Here is a 22636-nt window from a genome sequence, read left to right on the forward strand (position 1 = left end):
TATATAAAACAAATCGTGTATGTGGGTTATAATTAGGCAGGTTATGCGCGGTGACTGCCATCTGTCTTCTGACACCTGCTTGCAAACTCTTGGGAGGGCAGTAGTTGTGTTAACCCTTTCACCACCAGCATGTGGCCAAGCAGGGGGCCTTCTCAAAATGGGAAATAAAGAGATGGAAGAAGGATACTGGTGGTAGCTGTCATTTAACTTCTTTCTGTTTGTTTCAGAGTAACAAGTAAAAGTCAGTGAGAGAAGAGTGCTAGCAGCAACAGAAGTAAATGATAAACTCCGTATCTAACCGGAGTTTTTAAAGCAGGATTAAAGAGATTTGGGTGGAATAGTAGCTGCTCATTCCAGCAAAGGTGGGAGAGATTGTGTTTCATGGAGATATTGATTCAGGGCTACCATCGTATTCAAATAATATGAGCTGGGTCTAAACAAATCAAATGTAAAGTTTTCTTCTAAGAACAATGTCAGTTATCCTAGACAGACTATCTTCAAGAGATAACAAAGAGCTAAAGGAAAATGCATATGGAAAAAATGTGAAATTGTATCAATTGTCTATTTTTCTCCCTGGAAAAGAGAGAAAAGAGATCACAAGATAAGACTGCCTTGCTCTGTCTTATACCACTGTTCCTTCTTCAGCAAGTTTAATCACTACATTTCCTGGGTTAGTTCTGAGCAGATCCAAGATCTAACTATGCAATGTAAAGACCCTCGTCTTTCTCTAGCATCATTCGAAGAACATCAGTCCAAGCTGGGTGACTTTCACCTTTGCCTGCTCTGCCGCATGGCCATGTCCCTAGGAGGCTGTCTTTTATATACCCGGTATTACTGCTATTATTCTTATAGAAGGGAATTGTCGTGTTCTAGAATGATTTTGTGGAAACTTGAGTGTCACCTTGAGACATGGTTTTAACGTTTATCCTTGGCTTTCTGCTAGGTGACAGAAATACATTATTCTCATTTTCATTCATTTATCTTAAACTGAAATAGGAGTCATGATGGTTTCCCACTCGATTTTATATACTATACACATGTAAACAGTCATATATATGTGCAAATGTATATCCACGCACATACACAGCACCGTTGCTAGGCTGTTTTTGGAAACTGACTATCGAAAGAGAAACTGGCAAGCATTTAAGGTCTAGCGCGGAGGTCCTGGCCCTGGTGACAGGTCTGAAGGTTGCAGCCACAACCATTAGGGGTTCCAATTTCTAGTTTACAGAGAATCAGGCCAGAGGGTTATCCTTGGAGCCTTTCTGTATTTGCTCCGCAGTAAAGCTCCGCTGACTCGAGGGAAGAGGGGCTGGAGACTGCTGCCTCTCCGTGTATAGTGGTCCATAAGCAGTTCCAGTAAAAGGTGAGCTTTGCTTTGCTTCTGTTCTCTCTCTTGGGGAACAAGGGTCACCAGCTATTTTCTAGAACAAGTTACCTCAAACTCCAGGGCACGTACAGTCACCCAGGGTATCTGGCTAACATGTAGATTCTAGGTCTTTTGGGGTGCTAGCTGCCCCTGACCCAGCATCTCTAATAATTGCCCCAGGTGTTTTGAGCAGCCTGCCTCCAGATCTGCCCTTGTACACCAAGCAGAAGTAGCATGCACCTTTAAGAGCCTTTGCTAACCAAACATTCCTGACCCAATGTAAATAAGAGATTATTTCTTATTATAAAACACTTTCTATGTCTATCAATCACATCTTTTTTTTCCCCTGAAGGGATAGATTTCTTTATTCTTTAGTGTTGTCATGTTTTTAATGTGTGTGTGTGTGTGTGTGTGTGTGTGTGTGTGTGTGTGTGTGTGTGTGTGGAGGGATCAAAGTCACTCATCTTGAAACCAATCATCCATCCAGTGACTTTAATGCTCCAAGTGGCAAGTGCCTGCTTCAGAGCCAGCTAGAAATAAACCTGTCTCTGTGTTTAGCTTCTACATCATAGGGCTTTTGCATAGCTACTTGCCTGTGTCTTAGCAGTTAAAATAAATTTTTATAATGTCAAGCAAAGAATCATCGTGGTAAGCCTCCGGGAATGCCAACCAGACTTAGGGGTCTAATGCTTTTCAAAGTCTTGGGATTCCTACAACTTTAGGGCCCTCAAAGATCTACTGTAAGGGAAGCCTACTGTATGACTATGTAATTGGTTATCTAAGACACTGTCTCCAAGTATCTGTTCCATACTTGGAGGTAAGGACCTAGCAGAAAAGAAAGAATCCCTGGGTACACAAAGCTATCTCTACAACTAAACTCAGAGGGTAGAACTCTGAGGTATAGGTCAATGGCATTTACATCTGTGCTTAAGATATATTCATCCTCTTAATAGGGAGCATTTGCTGTGCTTGACAGACTCAAAGTGAAATGGTTGGATCTATAGGGAGGGATACAGCAAAAATTTCAATTTGGTCCTGTTTTCCCACTCAGTAGCCATTAACTGAGGGTGCTCGGCCAAGAACAATCAGACAATTCTAGTTTTACCTTCTACTCGATTAGATATAATTGCTGCCGAGGGTTATGATGTGTTTCGGGAATGGCAAAGCATTCACACGGAGCAAAGTTTGGCAGTATGGCAGCAGGGAAAACCAAAAAAGAAGAAGACAAATGACCGATCTCTTGCTCCCAAATTACCCTAAGAAATTAGACTCATTTTCAGTAGCTTTGCCTCCAAATGTCTTCATTACGTGAATCAACATTACTATCTGCCAAACTAAATAAGTCTATGAACAATTGGAGACTTGAAATGGAAATAGCTATAAAACTCAAAATGCATAGGAAAACTAAAGCTCCTTCATGGAAGGCCTTTCTGGAAGACTGGCAAGTCAGGAATGCAGCGAAAGTGTCTAAGCACCTTTGGCTTTGGGTAGCTTCTCCCAGCACGCAATAGAAAATGTTAGAAGTAGCCAGCCAGGTGGTGTGCCTTCACGGTAAATTGACTCAGACAAAAATCCCTTTCTATCTGAAGCCTCCAATCTATCAAATTTCAAAGGTTTATGAGGATATCTATAGTGTACCGTAGTCACACTGATGGGACCAAAAGAGACTTGGTGAAGTTGGCTGGCGGAAGTTGGTAGGGTGTTTTCTGAGTGCATGGGGACCTGGAGTGTCAATGAGCAGTCCCATTCACAGAGTGGCAGATGTGGCCTGGCGGTTCATTGTGAGGGCGGGAACTGTGGTCGTCAGGACCCTAGACGTGAGGTTTTCAAGGTTTCACTTAATGTGCCCACTCGTTTAGGAGTTCTCGGCACTGGTTGTGGGTGGCTGAATTGGCCGCTCTGCCCTTTCTCCCCACTGGTCTACTTTAGGACCTGTTATACGTGAGGTTTCCTCTGATACTTGGTTTTCTGGAACCAATTGCTGCTGCGGTTCTCCGTAGCCCTCCAGTTCTCTGGCTCTGCTTTGGCAAATAGAAATGTACCGTGGTGTTTCCCCGAGGGCGGTCGGCCAGCTGTGCTATCTAGCGTTGGGATTATACGCCAGGGGCTCATCACTTCTTTGGTCTAGAATGTGCGTCTTTAAAATAAACCAAGAAGAACAAGAGGGAAGAATGGAACAACAGTTTTCAGAGCTGGTGGGACATCCTAGCGAGGGTCTGGCGCCTCTGAGAAGTGCCCATAGGTTTAGTCCTGAGCGGACATCTCAGGTAGACCCAGAGACTTATCTTTTCTATTGTTTCAGCCTCAGATACACAATGACAGTAGTTGCCAATGGAAAGTAAAGTGTTTATTCTGGGGATGGAAAGAAGAAAATAGATTTAGAATGACTTTTTCAATATCAAGTCAGGAGTTTTATTATGTATTCTACCCTGGCTACTGTGAAGGATGGAAAAATGGGAGTGTAGTCTCTGTTTTTCCCAGTGGGCTGTAAAATAGGACGAAAATCCACAGCAATGGCAGCTAGTATTTCATTGTGGACTTTAGAAATATTTTTACTACATCAAGTCTGTGTCTCTAGGAATGACTGGATAGAGAGCCCCTGAGAGAGCAAAACACCTTGTTACTGGTCCATATTGGCAAAACAACGCACACTTGTTATTGTATCAAAGCCCTGCTTAAACAAAAGGCTGCTTCTTAAACCACCTTCTGAGTCAGACAATGATGAAAACACTATGGATGGGCAACTTGAGGGAGAAAGAGACTTTCCAGCCTAGAAATAAATCCCCTCTGCTGACCACTCTGTTTTGAGGCTGAGCAGGGCTCCCTAACAGCTGACTCGAGGGAACAGATGCCTTTTGCCTACGTGTGCTACTTCAGTGACTACCTGGCCACCTCCTGGTGGACAAACTCAGCAGCTTTCGTGCGGTGACATAATAGGTTTCATCTTGCTTCTTCCAGCAAGAAAAAGTAAAAAGCAATGTGTTACCAACGGGTACTCTCCCCGAGTAGCCGTCCTAAACAAGATGAGTGAGAAGGGCACCCTAGCATGCTGTTAATTTTAATTAAGAAGTTAGAGGAAAATACATGGCTGAACTGACTTTTCTAGATTATGATTATTGCAGAAAGTTTTACAGAAATCGAACCATTGCACTGAATTTTCAGGCGAGAGGAAAGACAGACGGCAAAGCATCTCATTCAGTCCCTTGGAAGTGACATATTGGGTAGCCCCTTCAGCTTCTGAAGCCCTTCTGGGGCTGCAGCTCAGAACGGTTCTGAAGAGTAATATTTCTGGTCATATTTTAAGATGGGGAACATAAGGCTTATGGCGGTATTGACTTTCCCGAGATCACAGAGCTGTTCGGTAGGTGACATGGGTTGGACTCGACCAGGCACTGTTGTCTTAAAATGAGTCTGATGCTATCCAGGAAAAGACCCAGAGGCAGAGGGGAACATGACCATTTACTTCAAACTAGGCCTTTTCCTGGCAAAGAGTAGAGAGTTTATTCTGAGCCTAAGAAAGGAACAGCCACAGTCACCCAAGTGACTTTCCTCTGTGTCACCATCTTTCTTTACGCTGACTCAGGTGATCTCAGTCTAACTTCGAAAGCCTACAGCTTTACGTTGACAATTCCTCTTTGCCCTTACTCCTCTCACCAAAACCAAATGGGTTCTGTGGCTATAAGACAACAAGGAAAGCCTGAGAATGATTTCTAATTGCCTTATAGAAAGAGTTTGTATTTCTACAGAAAGTTATCAAACTCCACGAGTCCTCCCATTGCTTACTCTAGCCAGCGGGCTCTCATCAACTTCTGATTCAGGGACCAAGAACTGAGTCCATAATCCTGTTATTTAGGAAGGCTAAATAAGACACAAAATAACACTTAGTGTGTTATTTTAATTTTATGCGTCATTTTCCTCCACTTTGTTAGTTGTTTCTCTTCTAGAGATTTTCTAGTATAGTAGTTCTGAATTGGGGGTGGTGATTTTGTTCCCCAAGTATATTAGACAATATCTGGAGTAGTTTGAGCCCATTCCATCTGGGATACTGGTAGGAACCAAATGTATTTCATTGTACCTACTGTAATGCACCAGACAGGCCTCTCCTTCAGTAGAAGTTACCAGACCCCAAACTCCAGTAGACCTGCAGTTAAAACTCCTGTGGCTAATAATACTGCCAGGAAAAAGAAGGGCTGTTTTAAGAATAAAGTATGGTTCCAAAACATGTTACCTGGATTCTCAAAGTGGCAGGGAGGAGGAAGGAAAGGACCCCTTGGGTCAGGTTAAGCCAGCGTTCTAACTGCTGTGCTCCTTTGCCTAGTTCCATGGACGGTCAGGAGTTGGCTTCGCGTGGTTGGCTCCACACGGTCTTTCTAAATTGCTTGCTCTGATGAAAGACACATTTCATCAGGGTAAATGGCACAGACGCAGGGCCATCTTCCCAGAAACCCAGAACTGACTGACGACAGTTCTTACACAGTGCAACCGAGCGGTAACTTAAACATGCTCTTCAGATGGCAGCCTTTCCTAGCCCCTAGAAAGGCCACAAAGACCAAAACCAGGTAGATTCGTGCAGTATTTGAGTGTCTGCAAAAAAAAGTCAGGTGTAAATTTCTTTTAGCTTGGGATAGAGAATGTTTTTTTTCAAAAAATAAGAAAGAAGAAAAGGAGGAGGAGGAGGAGGATGAGAAGGAGGAGAAGTAGAAGAAGGAGGAGGAGGAGGAGGAGAGGGTGAAGAAGAAGAAGAAGAAGAAGAAGAAGAAGAAGAAGAAGAAGAAGAAGAAGAAGAAGAAGAAGAAGAAGAAAAAGAAAGAGAAGAACCAGACCCACATCATCCTACAACTCATCAAGCTGTTTCAGATTTTCCAGGACTGTAACTTTGCCAAGTCATTCCACCAAAGTTGACCTTGGAGAGAGAAACCAGAGGACCGGAATATCATAATATACAGTAATAGTCTAAATTACAACCGTAAGTGGACTTCAATGCCCAAAGTCCCTCTGAAGGCATTGTACACCATAGATACAGACAGATGGAATGGCTTTAATTTATGGGTACTTCTGCAATAGGGGACAAATTGTTAGCTCTCAGGTGAGTTTATTAGAATCGAGGGTTGCCCTGGTCTGTTCATTTGGATGAACTTGATTTTATGCCTCCCCTGGCCATTTTAAGTTACCAAGTAATTTCACATAGGCATGATTAATTGCTGCCTAGTGGAGGAAGGCTGCATTGGGATCAGGAAAAAAAAGAAAAAGAAAAAACGGAATCAACATAGCTCCTAGTGCCACTAATTAGCTCTGTGACCTTGAACACATCACTTCCCTCTGGGTTTCTGTTTTAATATTGATAAGATTATTTTCAAAGGTTTCCCAAGCTTATAGCGGGGTTTAATGTTCTCCCCTTTCATTAAGCAGGTAGCTTTAAAAGAGAGCTCGAAGTGCATATATTTGATCAATGATCAAGTTCTTAAGTATCTTCCCGGGAGGTCAGCCTGCGTCTTCTTTTGAAATGGAAATGGCTCTTCCTGCAGAACGCCTGAACGTTTAAAGCAAAAGGTTTTAATTTAAAAGACTGTGTGGTCTCTTCTGGGTTGCACAATTTCTCTTTGTGTCTCAGCTTCTGCTGATCAAATATTGCAAAGCCATTAATTACCTTAGGACAAATACGGAGGGCCACATGCAGAAGGTCTGGTGCATTACATAAAGCAATATGCCAGATGTAAACCTTGGTATCTAAGGTTTAGCGGAAACCTAAGAGGGGCAGTGATGGCAAGAATGAGAACCCGGAGCTTGCCAAGTGCCTCTCGAAATGGCTCTAGCCAATGTGAGACTAAACAGTGACTTGCTGCAGTTAGGGAGCTGCTTGTCAAATAACAGCTCGCTGTTGTGTTTTCAGCACGATCTCACTTACAGATAAAGACAAACAAAGCTCCGCTCCGACGTCTCCTTGGCCTAACAGTTAATAAGAGGTTCAAACTTTCCAGACAACCGAAACAATCCTTTGGGATGTAAGACCCTACATGCGTGGAAAGGTGTGGGATGGGTGGGTGCCAGGGTAACAGCTCAGGGCAAACGGATGAGCTGCCACCAGGGTTGTCAAAGACATTTGGCTGCAGGGAAGATCAAAGCCTCCATGGCCAGTTATGGAGGAAAAAGGGGGATCTCCTTGGGAGAGACCTTGTGCCTGTTGTCAGTGTGCCTGGTTCTTCCCTGTGGGGTTTGAGATCCAAAGGAGGGCTTCTCCGTGGACAGATGGGGTTGGCTCTGATGGATAGCGCAAGGGATGCTGGTACAGCACATGGTGTCTAGACAAGGTAGTTGGAAGAACCCTGAAGCCATATAATGCTCAGTTTCTTTCTTGGATCTCAAATGTCTACCTGCCACTGTTGATGTGAGACCTTCTGATACCATGGTCTTCAAGCAGCTTGGTGAGCTACTCATGGTACAGATAGAACCCTGGCTGTTCCCACCATTGCAAGGCTCTCTCCCCATGCATCATAGGACTTCATAACCTTTACTACCACAGAGATGTTTGGTCCAACTAAATAGCCTTTTGGTAATCCATTGAAAAAAACCAAACCAAAAAAAAAAAAAACCTTCCAAACTAAAACCTTCAGGAAATAAAACATTGGAGGTTTTCTAATAGAAGAAGAAAACGCAAGCAGTAAGTGATAGGTAAGGCTCCCAGAACATGGGGCTTCGCGATGCTCACGGCAAAGGGCCATGTACCATCTGAGGGAGCCATGTACCATCTGAGGATTCCAGTGAAATTTCATCTACAGTGGCTATCTCTATTCAAAGGAAACATTCTTCTTTACTCTGAGGAAATCCGGTTGGTATTTCCTCAGTGGTCCCAGGGCTAAACTGTAGGTTCATTACATGGATATATTTCCCCCTACCCGTGCCTCATTTCAACAACATGTTGAAAACCAACCAGCTGCTTTCTCCCAGGGCTCTTGCTCCTAATTTTCCAGAGGATGTCTGTGATTTGGGGGAGCCTTTCCCTAAACTACAAAACTACAGTGTTCGTAACTAAATGAGCATATTGCCCAGAGACGAGAAGCTACTGGTTTGGTTTTTGACCCGTCAGGTTTCAGTGTCCATACCTTTCATTCCGTTTCTTGTGTTCATGCGTGTGTTGTGTGTCTATTCAGTATGTAAGTTCAAGCGTGCATGCCATAGCCTATGTGTGGAGGTCAGAGGTCAGCCACGAGTGTAAGCCCCCACTCCTACCTTGTTTGAGGCAGGGTCTCTTGTCTCATTGTAGGTCAGAGCAGCTGGACCATAGACTGCTAAGGCTTTTCCTGTTTCTGCTTCCTGTGCCGCCTGATTGGGACACTAGAGCTGTAGGCTGGTGCCACCACATCTGACTTCCCGTCTTCCTCCTTGCGTGACACATGTGTCCATGTCTTACATTCCCCCAGCCTGGGTCTTACGCTCCTTGTTTGTCTAAGGCAATAATCAGCTTTGCCTGTCAACATGGGAATACCGACGAAGTGGGCGGTCAAATAGATTTTGAAAAAGTAAATCTGATACAAGCAGATCATTTTTTTTGTCATTAACTAAGACAGTGGACATCATTGTTGCTACTAATAATTGTATCAGCTGCCCCAAGTGGAAAAAGTGAACATATAGCTACCTAGACTTTTTCCAGTATCTTATTATTTTTTCCTATGGATTCTGCAACTGAGTCTAAGGAGAGAGTAAATAAGTGCCCTAGATGATGGGTGTGAGGCTGCCGTGTGTCTGGTCCTGGTCAAAACTGACATTCTAATCTAGTAGCCCATTTAACCTTCATGCCAGCACTATAAAGAGGCCCCATCTTACAAATAAAGGGACTGAGGCCTGGGTAAAGAGCTTGCTCAAGGTCTTGCGGAGTGAGCTAATGCTGGACCCAGGATTCTTATCAAATGAGGCCACACTTTGTCCCTAGAACCCCTCATTCTCCTGTTGATAGTACCCCATCCAGGTGGAGACACACTTAACAAATATTAGCAGGCCATAAAATTGGAAGCTACTTTCTAATTTCATACAGATACCTTTCCTTAGTCCCACAGACAGTTTTCTGGGGAATATTTTTTAAAGTGGTCACAAGCATTTGTGGGTCAAGATAAAAGCCCAGTGCGTGCATTCTTTCTTTCTTTCTTTCTTTCTTTCTTTCTTTCTTTCTTTCTTTCTTTCTTTCTTTCTTTCTTTCTTTCTTTCAACCATATCTATGGCCTATTAACTCCATGTACTAATGAGGGCAAGGTCATAAGGTCAAGTCCAGATGTATCAATTTCAAAGAGAGTAGTTTTTCCACAGGCTGTAGCCATACTCACCCCCAACTTGGCCAGCGCTCACACAAATGCAAGCCTGGCATCCACAGATGGGTGCTGCACAAAGAAATGCACATGGGTGGAGCTCAAAATCCATGCGGGCCCAAAGCAGAGCTAGCAGCGGCTGCGCATCTCTTTTTGAATACTCTCCTCCTCTGTCATTGGACAGGCGTACCTGATAGGCTGCTGAAAGGCTTTGGGTCGACTCAGAGAGTCCTCTTCCCTGCTTCTGAAAGCTGAGGCAATGTAAAAGAGCAAAGACGACAGTCACCAGACCGTCCTTGATATCAGAGAGAAATGATAACCTCGGGCTCAGGACCTGGGAGTTTGTGGCCGCGTCTGAGTTTCTGTTCTGTCCTTGGAGAACTCAAGGCCACATTAAAATACAGGAGAGCAGCTGGCTGTTAGTTCTCACAGTGAGTGGATTGCCTACCTTTGGGGACCAACAGAAATGATGTCAAGAAGACAAAAGAAGCTAAATGTTTCTCGGTCACTAGTTACATCCAGGATTCTCCTTCCTTCGATAGCGCGGGGGCTTGCTGCTCACAAGCTAGTCCTCGGCTGTGGAGATTAAACTTCATTTACTTCAACAAAATCCCCTTGTTTTATTGACAAGGACATTTCAATCCAGGACGTTTAAGTGCCTGCCAAAGTCACACGAATAATGATTGACAGGTCTGGGGGTAGTTTTCTGAGCTCTGTTTATCAAAGGAAAGAGGCCCGAGTTCATAAGGATAACCTAAACCTAGGAAGGCTTGTGCAGTCAATAACAATGAAAGCTAATTGCAAAGTTTCACTTAAACTCTTTAAGAGCAGTATGCTCTGACACATGCAGGATGCTGTCCGTTGGCTCAGATCTGTTCTTAATAAGCATGCACATCATAGGGATGTTTTACAAAAGCCATAAATCTGGGCAGCCGGGAGGGTTTCCAACTTTCTTCTCTAACTGATTTACGTCTCCTTTGCCCAGACCGCCTGAGGTAAAGAATATACAGTTTATTTAAGGGACTGTTTATAGACTCTTAAACTAAAAAGGACCCCAGAACCTCTCTTCTGGTTGCTCTTAATTGAAACCATTCAAGATGGTTGGTTGCTGGTCAACTTTTTTTTTTTTTTTAAAAATACCTCAAAGGGGAAAAATTCCAGGAGTTCCCGAACAGCATTGTTAAAATGGTTTAATCGCCATAGCTGTCAAAAATTATGCCTCTGACAAACCTAACGTCTCCCATTTCATTTTACCCTTCGGTGTGCTTCAGACAAAACAAAGTTAGAGAGAGGCTGCCTGTGTCTGGGTTCCAGCACTTGGCTGGGGCAACGCAGAGCTCTTTCCTAGTGAACTTTCGCCTCCTCGATGACCCTGCTCTCCTCACGGGACCACGAGAGCATAAGCCTGATTGACAAGCTCTTTCTCTGGCACCTGGGGAAGCATCTGGAATGAGTGCTCTTCATTGGGCCCTTCATTTTGTAAAGCATCTTGGGCAGCTGCATCGGGTTTGGATCAGGTGTTCTACTTATGCAGCGGAGATATTCACACCCCACCATCCAGGGGGCTGTGTCTGCCGCCCTCTTACAGAACTTGGGCTCAAAGGGCAATGCGCACTCATTCGCAAAACTGCGTCCATCTATGCAAAGCAAGAATTACCAGAAAAGACCCCCCTCCAAAAACAAACTTACTTAGGACAATTGTAATAGGGTTCAAAACCCCTCCTTGTTAAACATTTTGTATTAGCCAATATATAAAGATGGAGGCAAATTTCTTTCAGATGTTTTGATATCAACCCAACATCACACACTATCTTCCATTATTAATAGAAATACATACTTCTAAAGTTGAGTTGAAACAGCTTAAATAAAATGGTATGGGCACAATAAAACTTTGGAACTAGGAGGAAAACCCAGTAAGTGTCAAGTGGAGGGACAGAAACATGAAGACTGCTTCCCTTTAAAAGGTGCTTCAAGGGCTGGAAATGCTTGGGGCTGACTTTGCCACATGCAGTAAATCTCAGGGGATGAAAAGGAAACTCAGTAAAATTTGTTGACAACAGTTAATGCCTGTAAGAATAATTGGCTCAGGAACAAAACGGGCCATCAGTGTAGCTTAGGGATGGCCAAAGTACAGCTTCTAAGTTCTTGTTGGTATACACACATTGCATCCAGTGGGGAAAAAGCAAAACAGTTTCATCAAATAACTGGGAAGGCATGAGGGGAGCAGCATGTCCTAAAATGTTTGGCTGTCATAATCCTTGGTGGTTCTTACTATGAGAGTCCCACAGAAGCAGTTGTATTGAGTTTACCTGGATTCCACCTTGCCATTATCAAATTGATAAATACCAGCAACTATTGTATCAGTCAGGCATTGAACTTGACACCGGTCTTCAACAATGAATAGCTACAGCTATTTACTTATTATTTAGAGGGCAGAGCCTCATGGAGACATGTCGTAAGTGAGATGGAATATTCAGGAAAAGCATTAAGAATGTAAACTCTTCTCCCAAGGCTCTTTTCTCCTACAGCCTATGGCATCTTCTAGTCTAGACTCTTGCTTTGAAGGCAAGGTCGGTCTCTCACTCATCATCAAGTTGTGCCTTGTGCACAGCACAGCCCCCCCCCCCAGTGTTCTGACGTAACCTAAAACAGCTGGAAAGGACTAGCTTTTCTCAAGTAGTGTGGTGTTGGACAGAAACCTATCAGGAATACCTTTGTGCTTAAAGAACAAAGCAGGTAGGGGATTTAGCTTAAATTCTGGAAGCCTATAAGACAGAATGTGGCTTAGAAAAGAAAATAAATACTTTCAATGACAGAATTGACAATAGCATGTTTCACAAAGCCGTTTCTCTACCCAGAATTCTTTGACGATGTTGTCAGTTGTCTTTTTGTATTTTATTTTGCCCAAACCATGGTAGATACACATGATCAGACTCCTCCTTGAAATATCAAGTGGCTCTATGGATTCTTTTCATTTTAAATTATTAAAGTCTAACTTGAACACACCTACTGCACCCATCACAGGCGTAGAAAGCCCAGTAGTCGTGGACCACGCTTGGAAACCCTGGAGGACATCATGATGATTTTTACAGTGCAGCCTGGTACTAGGCAGAGGGTACTTACAGGTGTGGGAATTGCTGGGTGAAAGGGACTTGCACAAGTGAGTTGCCCAGGCAAGACAAAGTCCTTGGGAATCAGAGCTGAGAACCGTTCACACTTTTCAAAGTGAAAACGTGGCTCAATCGCAACAAACTATAGCACGACCACAGCTCATAGTTCCGTCACGCCGATGGCTCACGTTCACAGCCTACAGAATGATTTTAAAGGCAAAACAGTTCCCCTACCCGAGGAACTTATTCACTTACCCTGCAACCAAGAACTAGATGAAAGCATTTTCTCGCTGGAATTTTAAGTGGATTTATTCAAATAAAGGACTGCCCGGAAGCAAAAGTGACCATTCCCTATGCAAACAGCTAAAAGCACGTTAGACTCTTTGATGATATTCTGCCCCCTATCTTTTTCAGTTTATTTTGCCAAAACCACGGTCAATACACATTGCCAGTCTCCTTAGTATTTCCCTTGCCCACCTCCAGACTGTAGGCATACACTTTTGTTCTCTCTCTCTTGCTCTCTCTCTCTCTTTCTCGCTCTCTCATACACACACACACACACATACACACACCACACCACACCACACCACACCACACCACACCACACCACATCACATCACATCACATCACACAAGCCACCGCCATTACCACCTGCTCAAGAGAGAACTGACTTTTGGAGGGAACATGAGAGACTTTTGGAATGTGAATCTTCACAGGAGCCCTGTGAAGCTTGGTGGGTCACCGAGTTAATCCGTCTGTACGTGTGTGATGGGAACCCTGGAGAAGGAGCCATGCCCAGTTTCCAGGAACTGTTTAAGCTTCCAAAGACATGTATAGAGTTCACATCTGTCTTTCTGTGTTCCGCTGCCTTATACTGTGAAGTGAATTGTTTTCAAGTGATCATCGGCCTTGGTGGCCATTGGTGACTTGGTGTGTGTTAGTTACAGACATTGACTCCGGGGCCTCTTTCCCACTGACTGTTGAGTTGCTTATTGTCTGAGACTTATGATATACGCCATTGAGTTTTTCAAAGAGTCCTCTCCAGGTGGATATGACACCCAGAGAAGAACTATATTAAAGGGAGGCAGTGATTAAAATCTCAAGTTTAGTTTGTATATCAGTATGCTACCCCAGTGTGCAGTTAAAGAAGCCTACATATTTGCAACCATGTCTTGGCGGAGATCGCCTTTTGTCCACTCATGGTGACTTTGTATCGCATGGTGACATCTAGTTTGTTCACAATTTAATTAGTTTCTCAAGTTGGCATGAATTTGGGGTAGGGGAGCCTTATCTTTTCCCTCTGAATCACGGAACACTCAAAGTATTCCTGTATGTCCCCCATATGTTTATATAAGTGCCCAAAGGTCTAAGAATGAAATCTCCACTACTCCAGGGTGCTCTGTCCTAGTCTTCTTTAGAAGGGATAGGCGAGTGGAGTTACACTGGAGAAGTTGGAGAAGGGCTCACGAGGAAGGGGAAGTAGTTAAAGACAAACTCTTACAGAGGAAAATTCCACCCTAAATCCCCCAAACCTGCTAACATCCTGCTGAAATGCTACCTGTCCTTTGAGGGGAGGGACCTCAGGGGCTGAGGAAGGGGAGGGACCTCAGGGGCTGAGGAAGGGGAGGGACCTCAGGGGCTGAGGAAGGGGAGGGACCTCAGGGGCTGAGGATGGCCGCCAGCCAGGGCAGTTATCCGGTTATTCCCCCAGTCCCTGCAGTTGAGAACCCACATAATCATACACTTGAGAACTGCAGTAGCCCAGAGAAGAAGGGGGATGGGAGTGGGCGTGGGAGGGGCTACTCACTGAAGTAAAAGCCCCTTGGTCCACACACGAACTGAAGAGCGTCCACCAGCTCGGCCCCGCAGAGGGTCTCGGGTCCAGCTGTGGCAGAGCTGGTGAAGGTGAGCAAGCAGAGGGCCAGGTAGAAGAGGTGGGAGGACGACATGGCGTGCATCTTTATCTGCAGAGAGAAAGAACAGAGGTCAGGAATCCTGGTGGGTCTGGAAGGGGTGGGACTCGAACACCTTGACTCGCAGGCCTCCGCGCTGTCACTCATCAAGACTCTCTGGCCTAGAAGAGCAATGGGGTGTGAAGAGGCATGAATACCCCTGCAGGTCCTCACCCGAGCCAGCCTTGACATCAGACACCCCATGTTTAGTCCCTTTGATTTTTCAGAAGGTCTCCTGTGGTTTTTATGAGTTCCTATTACAAATAAATGGGGTAAAAGACTACAAACATTTGCCATGTGACAAAAGATGGCAGTTATTTTAGTGAGGGGATTCCCGTGCAATTTTGAAAGCCCAATAAGGCATCTCGATTATCAATAGTTAAATACACACAGCTTTGCGGTCACAGTGTTTTAAGTGTTCTAAAGCATGGCTACCTGCAGATGGTACATAGACTCATATCTGTTATTGATCAAAAATACTAAATTAACCAGGGTATCGTTTTCTGTCCATAGATTAAGAAGATTTTTTTTTAAATACTGGTCGGAAAGGAATTGTGAAAAACATCATTTCAGAGACAGAGAGGGGCTGGGGGGGGGGGGAAGCGTGAGGGGGGAAGAGGTGACTTTCCTGAGAACGTTAGCGGACAACACAGCCATAAGTGGAAACCAAACAACCAATCCAGAAACAGGGGGAGACATCATCTCTCTCACAGCACAGAGACAGAAAGGTCTGATGCCTTTCCTTAAACACCACGAAGGTCATATAGTCTGTAGCTCTATACCAAAATACAGGGTGACAAGAGAAAGTCACGATGTCCTTATTTATTAACTAAAGGTTTAGGTGAGGAAAGTGCCGTCAGGAGAAAGACTCCAAAATGAGGGGAAACCCTCTGATTGTTTAGTTCAATGGAGAATGGACTGTGGGTAGAGTTAGGGTCTAATGGCAGCAGTCTTGGGTGGAACCCCAGCATGCCTTGCCTCTCCTGATCATCCTCTGCCCCTTTGGGAAACGTTCCTAAGTCCTGAGTATAGGCTTCAGGGCCGCTCTGGATCAAGGGGCCAACCATCTGCCATCAGACAAGGCAGACAGCTGATTCTGCTTTGGCCAGCTCCTCCACAGAAAGTCTGGGGGGGGGGGGGGGTTAGAAGCAAATGTCTGTGTTTTATGGCTGCTTTGGGAAGAGGGTTTCTAGTCTCTGTGCTCGCCTTGGGGCGGGGGGGGGGGAAGAAACAAGCAGGAAAGGGGAGAAGGTCAGGGAGTTTAGCAATCATTTTTCTGAGCTTTAACAGGAAATAAAAGTAATGCTTACATTCTAAAGTCCTTCTCTTCAGTTCTCTACCAGAGGGGTCCACACAGACAGTGCAGGGCACTGGGCTTAAAAACCTGCCAGAGCCTTTAGTTGAGCAGCGGGAATTCTGACTTAATCTCTGGGAGGCATTCATGTGCCGTTCTATCAATTTTATAACAAAATCTATCAAGGGACCTCCAGTTGGCACAAGTTAGTCAGTGGTCGAGCGCCAAGCAGCAACCCTGCCAAAGTCAGGGCTCCTGTGACTCAGGTCTCTCTTTCTTCTAAGAAGTAGACGAATAGGAAGACAGACAAATACTTTTTTCCCCCATCGCCACTTGTGGAGCCAGCATGAGCGTTCTTCCAGGGAGGCTCCCAAGGTGAGCAGCTCTGCCTCCTTCCGACACACACACTTGGGCACCATGGAAGGAGTCACCGACATGGGATCAGGTGACCTGCTCGGTGAAAGGGGCCACGGAGCTGTCCTGGAAGCTAGATTTTTTTAAAAGATGCTTTTTTTTTTTTTTGAACCTCACAGTTAAGGAAAGTTCAAGCCATCCCATCAGGTGTGGAGTTTGAGACCCAGGTATTTCGTTTATGGTCACTTTCTCTGTCCTATGTGAACTTTCAATTTGATGGTTCTGCATCCCTGGCAAATTTGCTCAATTATTTTAGACAAATTTCCAGTTCTGTGGCTAGGTCTTCTTCAGCCTAGCATTTGGAGCGGGCAGGGAGCCAAGTCCCTGATTCTCGTTAGCACAAGGTAAATATTCAATAAGTGCTTGGAAAGCAGCTAAGGACGACAGGAGGACTCTGTAGTGACAGATCCTCATGAGAGAGGACATGCAATTACAGAGGAGGGATGACCTCAGTTAAGCCCTCCTTAGGACTTCGGCATGGAAGCCCTCCAACTCTATACAACCAAAGACACAGGTTTCCTAGAAATGAGCTAACAACTACTCATTTCCCTTGTTCATGAAAGGAATGACGGGGAGTTCCCCTTTAGTATTCCTCATGGAAACCTGAACAGATCCAACCCAACAGGGCTTCCCGGGTTTGTGAAAGGGGCAGCCTGTCATCCCCATAATTGGTCTAAGGGAACATGCCCCTAAGACTCTGGCAGCGGGTCCGCTCTAGAATGAATAACTCTTCAGCAAACCCGGTTCTGAAACACCGCCCCCTAGCCCCGTGGAGTTATTTTGAATAGTGGTGAAGGCCAGACACCTGCAATGGTTAGCTTGGACCAACTCCACAGGAGCTATTACTCAGTCTCACAGCCTTGGTGAATTTAGACTGCCACGAGCTGTCATAGACTACATTTTAATAGTTCAAGGGAGAGTACACTGAAGTCCAGCGAGGCATATACATCTCTAGAATCTAAAAACTGAAAATTGCTTTTTACCAATTTTCCTTTTCCTTTCTGCATGGGATCTGGGATTATACTAAAAAAACACTGATAAGTATCAGTACTTACAATTCTAGGACCTCTGGTACATTCTCCTTTAGCTCAGAGACCAGTCCAGCACACCCACAGGGAGTCGGAGTTTATCACACCGTGTTCCCCAAACAGAAAACAATAACGAACGTGCTTAGGAACTAAGAAAACTCCAAAACAAGTCTCCCCATATGTTCTCCATTTCCTCGGCCCCCTATTTCATCAACCGCAGGGAAAATGACTAGAGAGAAGGCATAGATGCGCTAGGAAGAGGTCAAGGAAGAGCCTGGGAAAGAGAGGGTGAAAAAACTCTGATCCCGAACTCAGAACGCTTTCCTCAAAGATCATCCACAAATCCACATTTCCAGAGACCTCTTGTGTGTTAACCGAGTGGGAGAGCAGTTGATTCCAGTTGTCTGGCCGGCCCTGAGAATACCTGGCAGAAGCGGGAGGGTCGGAGCCAGGAGAAGGTACTCACTGGAGGTGCCGTCATTTGGGTATGTCCCAGGTTGTTTTCACAGCAGGTCAGGGTGGGGTATTATGAGGCCGATGTGAATAGAAAACCCAGGACTTAAAAACATGTGCTGTTTTGTGGGTGGGGTTTGTGAAAGCATCTAGTTAGATTTGGACACCCAGGCAGGTATGCTACCAGCCTGGGTAAACTGCCTTTTGTCCATTCAAACAACAACCAAGTTGCACAGCTGGGAGTTGAACCAATCCCCCCTCACTCCTGACATCCCCCCCCCCACAGCGAAGCCTCTGATTTACATTGTATGGCCATGTATCTTAGCTACCCAGAATAGTGAGCTATGTTCCAGCTCCTTCCCCACCTTCCCCTGACTCAAGCCCTGGGAAATACCTTGAGCCCCAGAGTACAAAGCCAGCCTGTGCCCAGTGTGCACTGCTCAAGGGCAGTCGACCTCCGCTCATCGAATTACGTTTCAAAGACCACCAGGCAGCAGCTCCCCTCAACCAACTCCTGCTGTGAGGACAGGAAAAAGTTGAAGCTGTGTGGCTAGCTCCACTTAGGAAATGCCTTGCAGACCCAGCATGGAAAGAAAGTTCATTTGGAGATGATTTTCCAAACTTGCAGGGAATGCTGAGGTAACATGCCACAGCCTCTTTGATAAACCTTTTAAATAGGGAGACGCAAGCCCAGCTGCCAGACCACACAGCTTATACGAACGCTGACTTCATAACTGCAAGGTGGTTGGAGCCTGCGGGCATCTCAAGGATGGCAGAGCTAGGCTCTCGACAAGGTTGTCTCCCTAACTCCCAAGCCACTTACTTGCCTAAGAAAAAGTCTGCAGCAAGGAACGCTGCTGCGCTCTGTGGCTGGGATCTTTTATGAATTAAGCCCTCCGGCAACTGCCTCCAAGGAGCCAGTGACAGCGGCTTAAAAGTGCTTGCAAACTGAAAAAAAAAAAACAAAAAAAAACAAAACACAAGTCTGGAAGGATATAATTTTGCTGAGAATGGAAACTTGAACCAGAGCCAGTGATCGGAAAGGAGAAGTCAGTGTGTTGACAGCGGCGGCCGCAGCCAGATTCACCTAAAGACACTTTACTGCACCCCGTGTAAGAGCAGAGGCTTGCAGCCCGAAATCCAAGCCCAAACTCAGTCCACCAAAGTCCCCTTCCAAAGAGAAAAGTTGGACAAGCAGCCGCCAGAAGGCTCCCGCTCTCCGGGCACAGCGTGGATCTGTTTAAATTTTCCGAATATGCAGAGGCAGCAAGTTGTCTAAGAGCTCCCTTTTTTTCAGGAAAGCAAATTAAACTTCACTTTAACTTTGACTTTCTGGGCATAAGTGCAAAGAATTCCTGATTCTTGGCTCCAAGAGGCATTTTTAAACAGCGTTCCTATCGTCTAAAATGTAACTTTTTAATCTGTGACAAGCCTCATAAATAAAGTCCTGACAAATTCCACACACATACATAGAGACAGACACACACACGGACATGGTCTTAAAAAGCGAACGCCTGCACCTGTGAAAGAAAAGCACAACCCAAGTTCACATCCAGGCTTTCTAGCCCCGAGCCATAGGCAAGATTTAAAGGAACCTCTTAAAACAGCAGCGCAGAAGCCCCGTAGAAGTGGAGGGTTTAGCATAAGTACCTTGCAATAGTTTCTACCCGTACAGATATCCCTGCAATTGCATTCATCTCCCGGAGCTCCTTCCACAGCTCGCGCAGAACTGCACATTCAGCAATTTGTAAATAACTCCCAGTTTCTGAAACAATGCAAATTCTAAAGCGAATAGCACTTCTAGGCAAGAGGAAACAGCATATAGTTTAAAGACAATCCCCCAATGACTCCGAAGAATAAGAGATATTTACCTTCAAGAAATCACAGAAGCAGCACTTAAATAATTGAGCAGGAAGACCGGTGACTTTTCCCATCGCTTCTGAAGTGCAAAGTCTGGAAATGAATTGGTGAGCAGGAATAATGAGGCAAAAAGAAATCCAGAGAGACGAGAGATGTTAGAGCAATGTCACATTTCAATTTTGAGGACTTTATTCCATTGCGCAGGCTCTATCTGCTCCGAATTTAGCAGTGACAGTGAGATTTAGCAAACAGAAGAGGGATTTAGAGAAAATCCTCACATTTATCTACAAAACACAGACGCTGTAGACAGGAAACAGCTGGGGGAGCGTTCGCCTTCTCTCTCTCCCTCTTCTGGCAAAGTTATCGAGTAAGGACTTTTTTGGGCACCGTGACAGAATAACATCATACCTTTGCTTTTCAAAACTGGAGCACAGAAGCGTTTTTTTCTCTCCCCTTAAAAGAATGTGTGTTACTGACAGGGCTAGCAGACATTAAATACTGATGCTGCCGTAGAGAATAGGGTCTGTTCTCGGATTAACTTTCCACAGGGCACGAAGGTACACGTGCCTGCCAATACACCTTACCGGGATCAGAGGATCTAAGTGGGGTAGCGGAGCAATTTTATATTTTAGGGCAAATACCGAATTTGAGAAAGAAGAAAAAAAAAAAGGAAGAAAAGATCGTCTCCAGAAAGTCCTATGATGTTAACCCTGAAGTGACCAGGCTGAGCTGGTAGGAAAGCCAGGGCTCCGGTGACCCCTCGCCCTACTTGCCAAGCGAGGGGAATGATCTCATTTCCTAAAACCTATAGGCAGGCAGCAGCGGGCTGGCTCTCATTAGGACACTGGATCACGCTTTGTGCAGAGAAAAAGACTATGCTGAGCTCTGAAACCAACTGACAAATAAAAAGATCTTATTTTTCAACAAAGCCAGCTGCATGTCACCTCCTCAGCCCCAAGGAAACAGTATGTGAGGCACACACACACACACACACACACACACACTCACACACACACACACACACACCACACACCCCACACAACACACACACTGTTGTCCATGTTTTTTCGGCATGTGTGTGTGTGTGTGTGTGTGTGGTGGCTGTGTTTTCTTTCTCCATTCTTTTTTTTTTTTATGTGTGTGTATTCCAAATAATACCAGATGGCTAGCAATACCCTCTCCAGAGTTATGATGTCATTCAAATCCTTCCACTGGGTAAAGTGGCTGGCAGCATGGTTCAAGCTGGCTGCTTCACTCTTTATAATGTATACTCACTTGCCTTTGCCATAGAGAATCATGTTCTGATCTTTTGTTGATACGGTTTGTACCTATTTCTCAGTGCTTTAGAGAGGCAATAGATAAGGAAGCAAATTACGAAAGAAAGCTACCAAAGCCCCGACTAAACAGTGTGCTTTCCTTGGATGTCTGTATAGGTGTGGTTTCCAGGGGAGATGGAAATGAGCCGAGCCCAACTCCCCTCGCTCTCTCATGACTCTGGGGGGATTTGAAGATATTGACACATCAGTGGAGACAGAGGTTGGCTATACATTGCCTCATTCTGCTACCCATGGCTGAAAATCTGCTTGGAGAGGTGGACGTCCTTAAATGAAACCAGCTTGGTTTTGCAAGGGGTTTGGGCTTGTTCCAACCCTCGGTGTGGTCAATACTTTATGGCAATGTTTACCTTTCAGACACAGGCGCTGGAAACCTAGAGTTGGACTGGTGCAGTGGTGGGTGATGGTAGTATCATTTGATGAGGGTACCTACTGTGTGCACAACTACACATACCTCTAGAGAAGTCAAAGGGGACACGAAACAGGCAGGCAGAGAGAAACTTCACTGCCATGTGTGGAGTATGTTTGGCTTTAAGATATATGGGCAGTGCACAGTGGGAGAGGGCAACAATTTCTCAGGGAGGTGAGAGGGAAAACCTCTTTTGGAGGATGGGGGAGGAGAGAATGTATTGCGAGAGGCATGGGCCTGGGAGTGACCCAGAGAACACGTGATTCTGCAGCATCACCAGGTAGTCCTGGCATGTGTGTAGCTGTGGGGGCAATTCTGCAGCATCACCAGGTGGTCCTGGCATGTCTGCAGCTGTGGGGGCAACCCTGCAGCATCACCAGGTGGTCCTGGCATGTCTGCATCTGTGTGGGCAATCCTGCAGCATCACCAGATAATCCTGGAATGTCTGCAGCTGTGTGGGCAATCCTGCAGCATCACCAGGTGGTCCTGGCATGTCTGCAGCTGTGGGAGCAACCCTGTGCACAGAGTAACCTAAGGCTTCCTCTAGCTAGCTCTCGTTGAGCACTTGATTTATGACAACTTATAGAGATCATTTTCTTTTTTGTAAAAACATCCATCCCCCCTCTTAAGGACTTTGATGATGTACATAACCTGGAATCAAAGACCTGTTGAGAGCTTGTTAGTTTCTATGGCAGGAGAAGCCCAGGTAGCAGCCCCTTCCTTGGTCTACTGTTGGGTTGCTTCACAGGTAAACAAGCACTGCCAATCACCTCTTCCCAGTGCAGTTGTCTCAATATGTTCTGGAAGCTTATTATTCTCCAAGTTTGTGACTCGGGCTCCTATGCTTTCCGAGCACTGTGATGTGATGTGCCGTGCCATGTTGTTCTGTGTTGTGTAGTGCTATGCTGTTCTGTACTGTGCAGTAATGTGCTGTGCTGTGCTGTGCCATGCACTGTGTGCTGTGCTATGCCATGCAGTTCTGTGCTGTGCCGTGCACTGTGTGCTGTGCTATGCCATGCAGTGCTGTGCTGTGCCGTGCACTGTGTGCTGTGCAGTGCTGTGCTGTGCAGTGCTGTGCTGTTCCATGCACTGTGTGCTGTGCCATATAGTGCTGTG

General features: G+C 45.3%; 1 protein-coding gene across 8 annotated transcripts in view; it reads right to left on the reverse strand.

Moving 5' to 3' along the window:
* Window positions 1-22636, reverse strand: part of Igf1 (insulin like growth factor 1) — an 87680-nt gene that overhangs the window by 55170 nt on the left and 9874 nt on the right. For 2 of the 8 annotated variants that reach the window (XM_005358215.3, XM_005358214.3), the window contains exons 1-2: window positions 17931-17986; window positions 14584-14740 (exon numbers count right to left, since the gene is read on the reverse strand). In XM_005358215.3, the coding sequence (XP_005358272.1) occupies window positions 14584-14740; window positions 17931-17945 (172 nt within the window). In that variant the 5' untranslated portion in view covers window positions 17946-17986. Of the gene's footprint in view, window positions 1-14583; window positions 14741-17930; window positions 17987-19567; window positions 19654-19788; window positions 20115-20185; window positions 20260-22636 lie in introns of those variants that run through there. The other 6 variants (XM_013350345.2, XM_013350344.2, XM_026784543.1 and 3 more) reach the window with 6 other exon arrangements.

Source organism: Microtus ochrogaster, chromosome 24, assembly GCF_000317375.1.
Source record: "Microtus ochrogaster isolate Prairie Vole_2 chromosome 24, MicOch1.0, whole genome shotgun sequence".
Classification (NCBI taxonomy): domain Eukaryota; kingdom Metazoa; phylum Chordata; class Mammalia; order Rodentia; family Cricetidae; genus Microtus; species Microtus ochrogaster.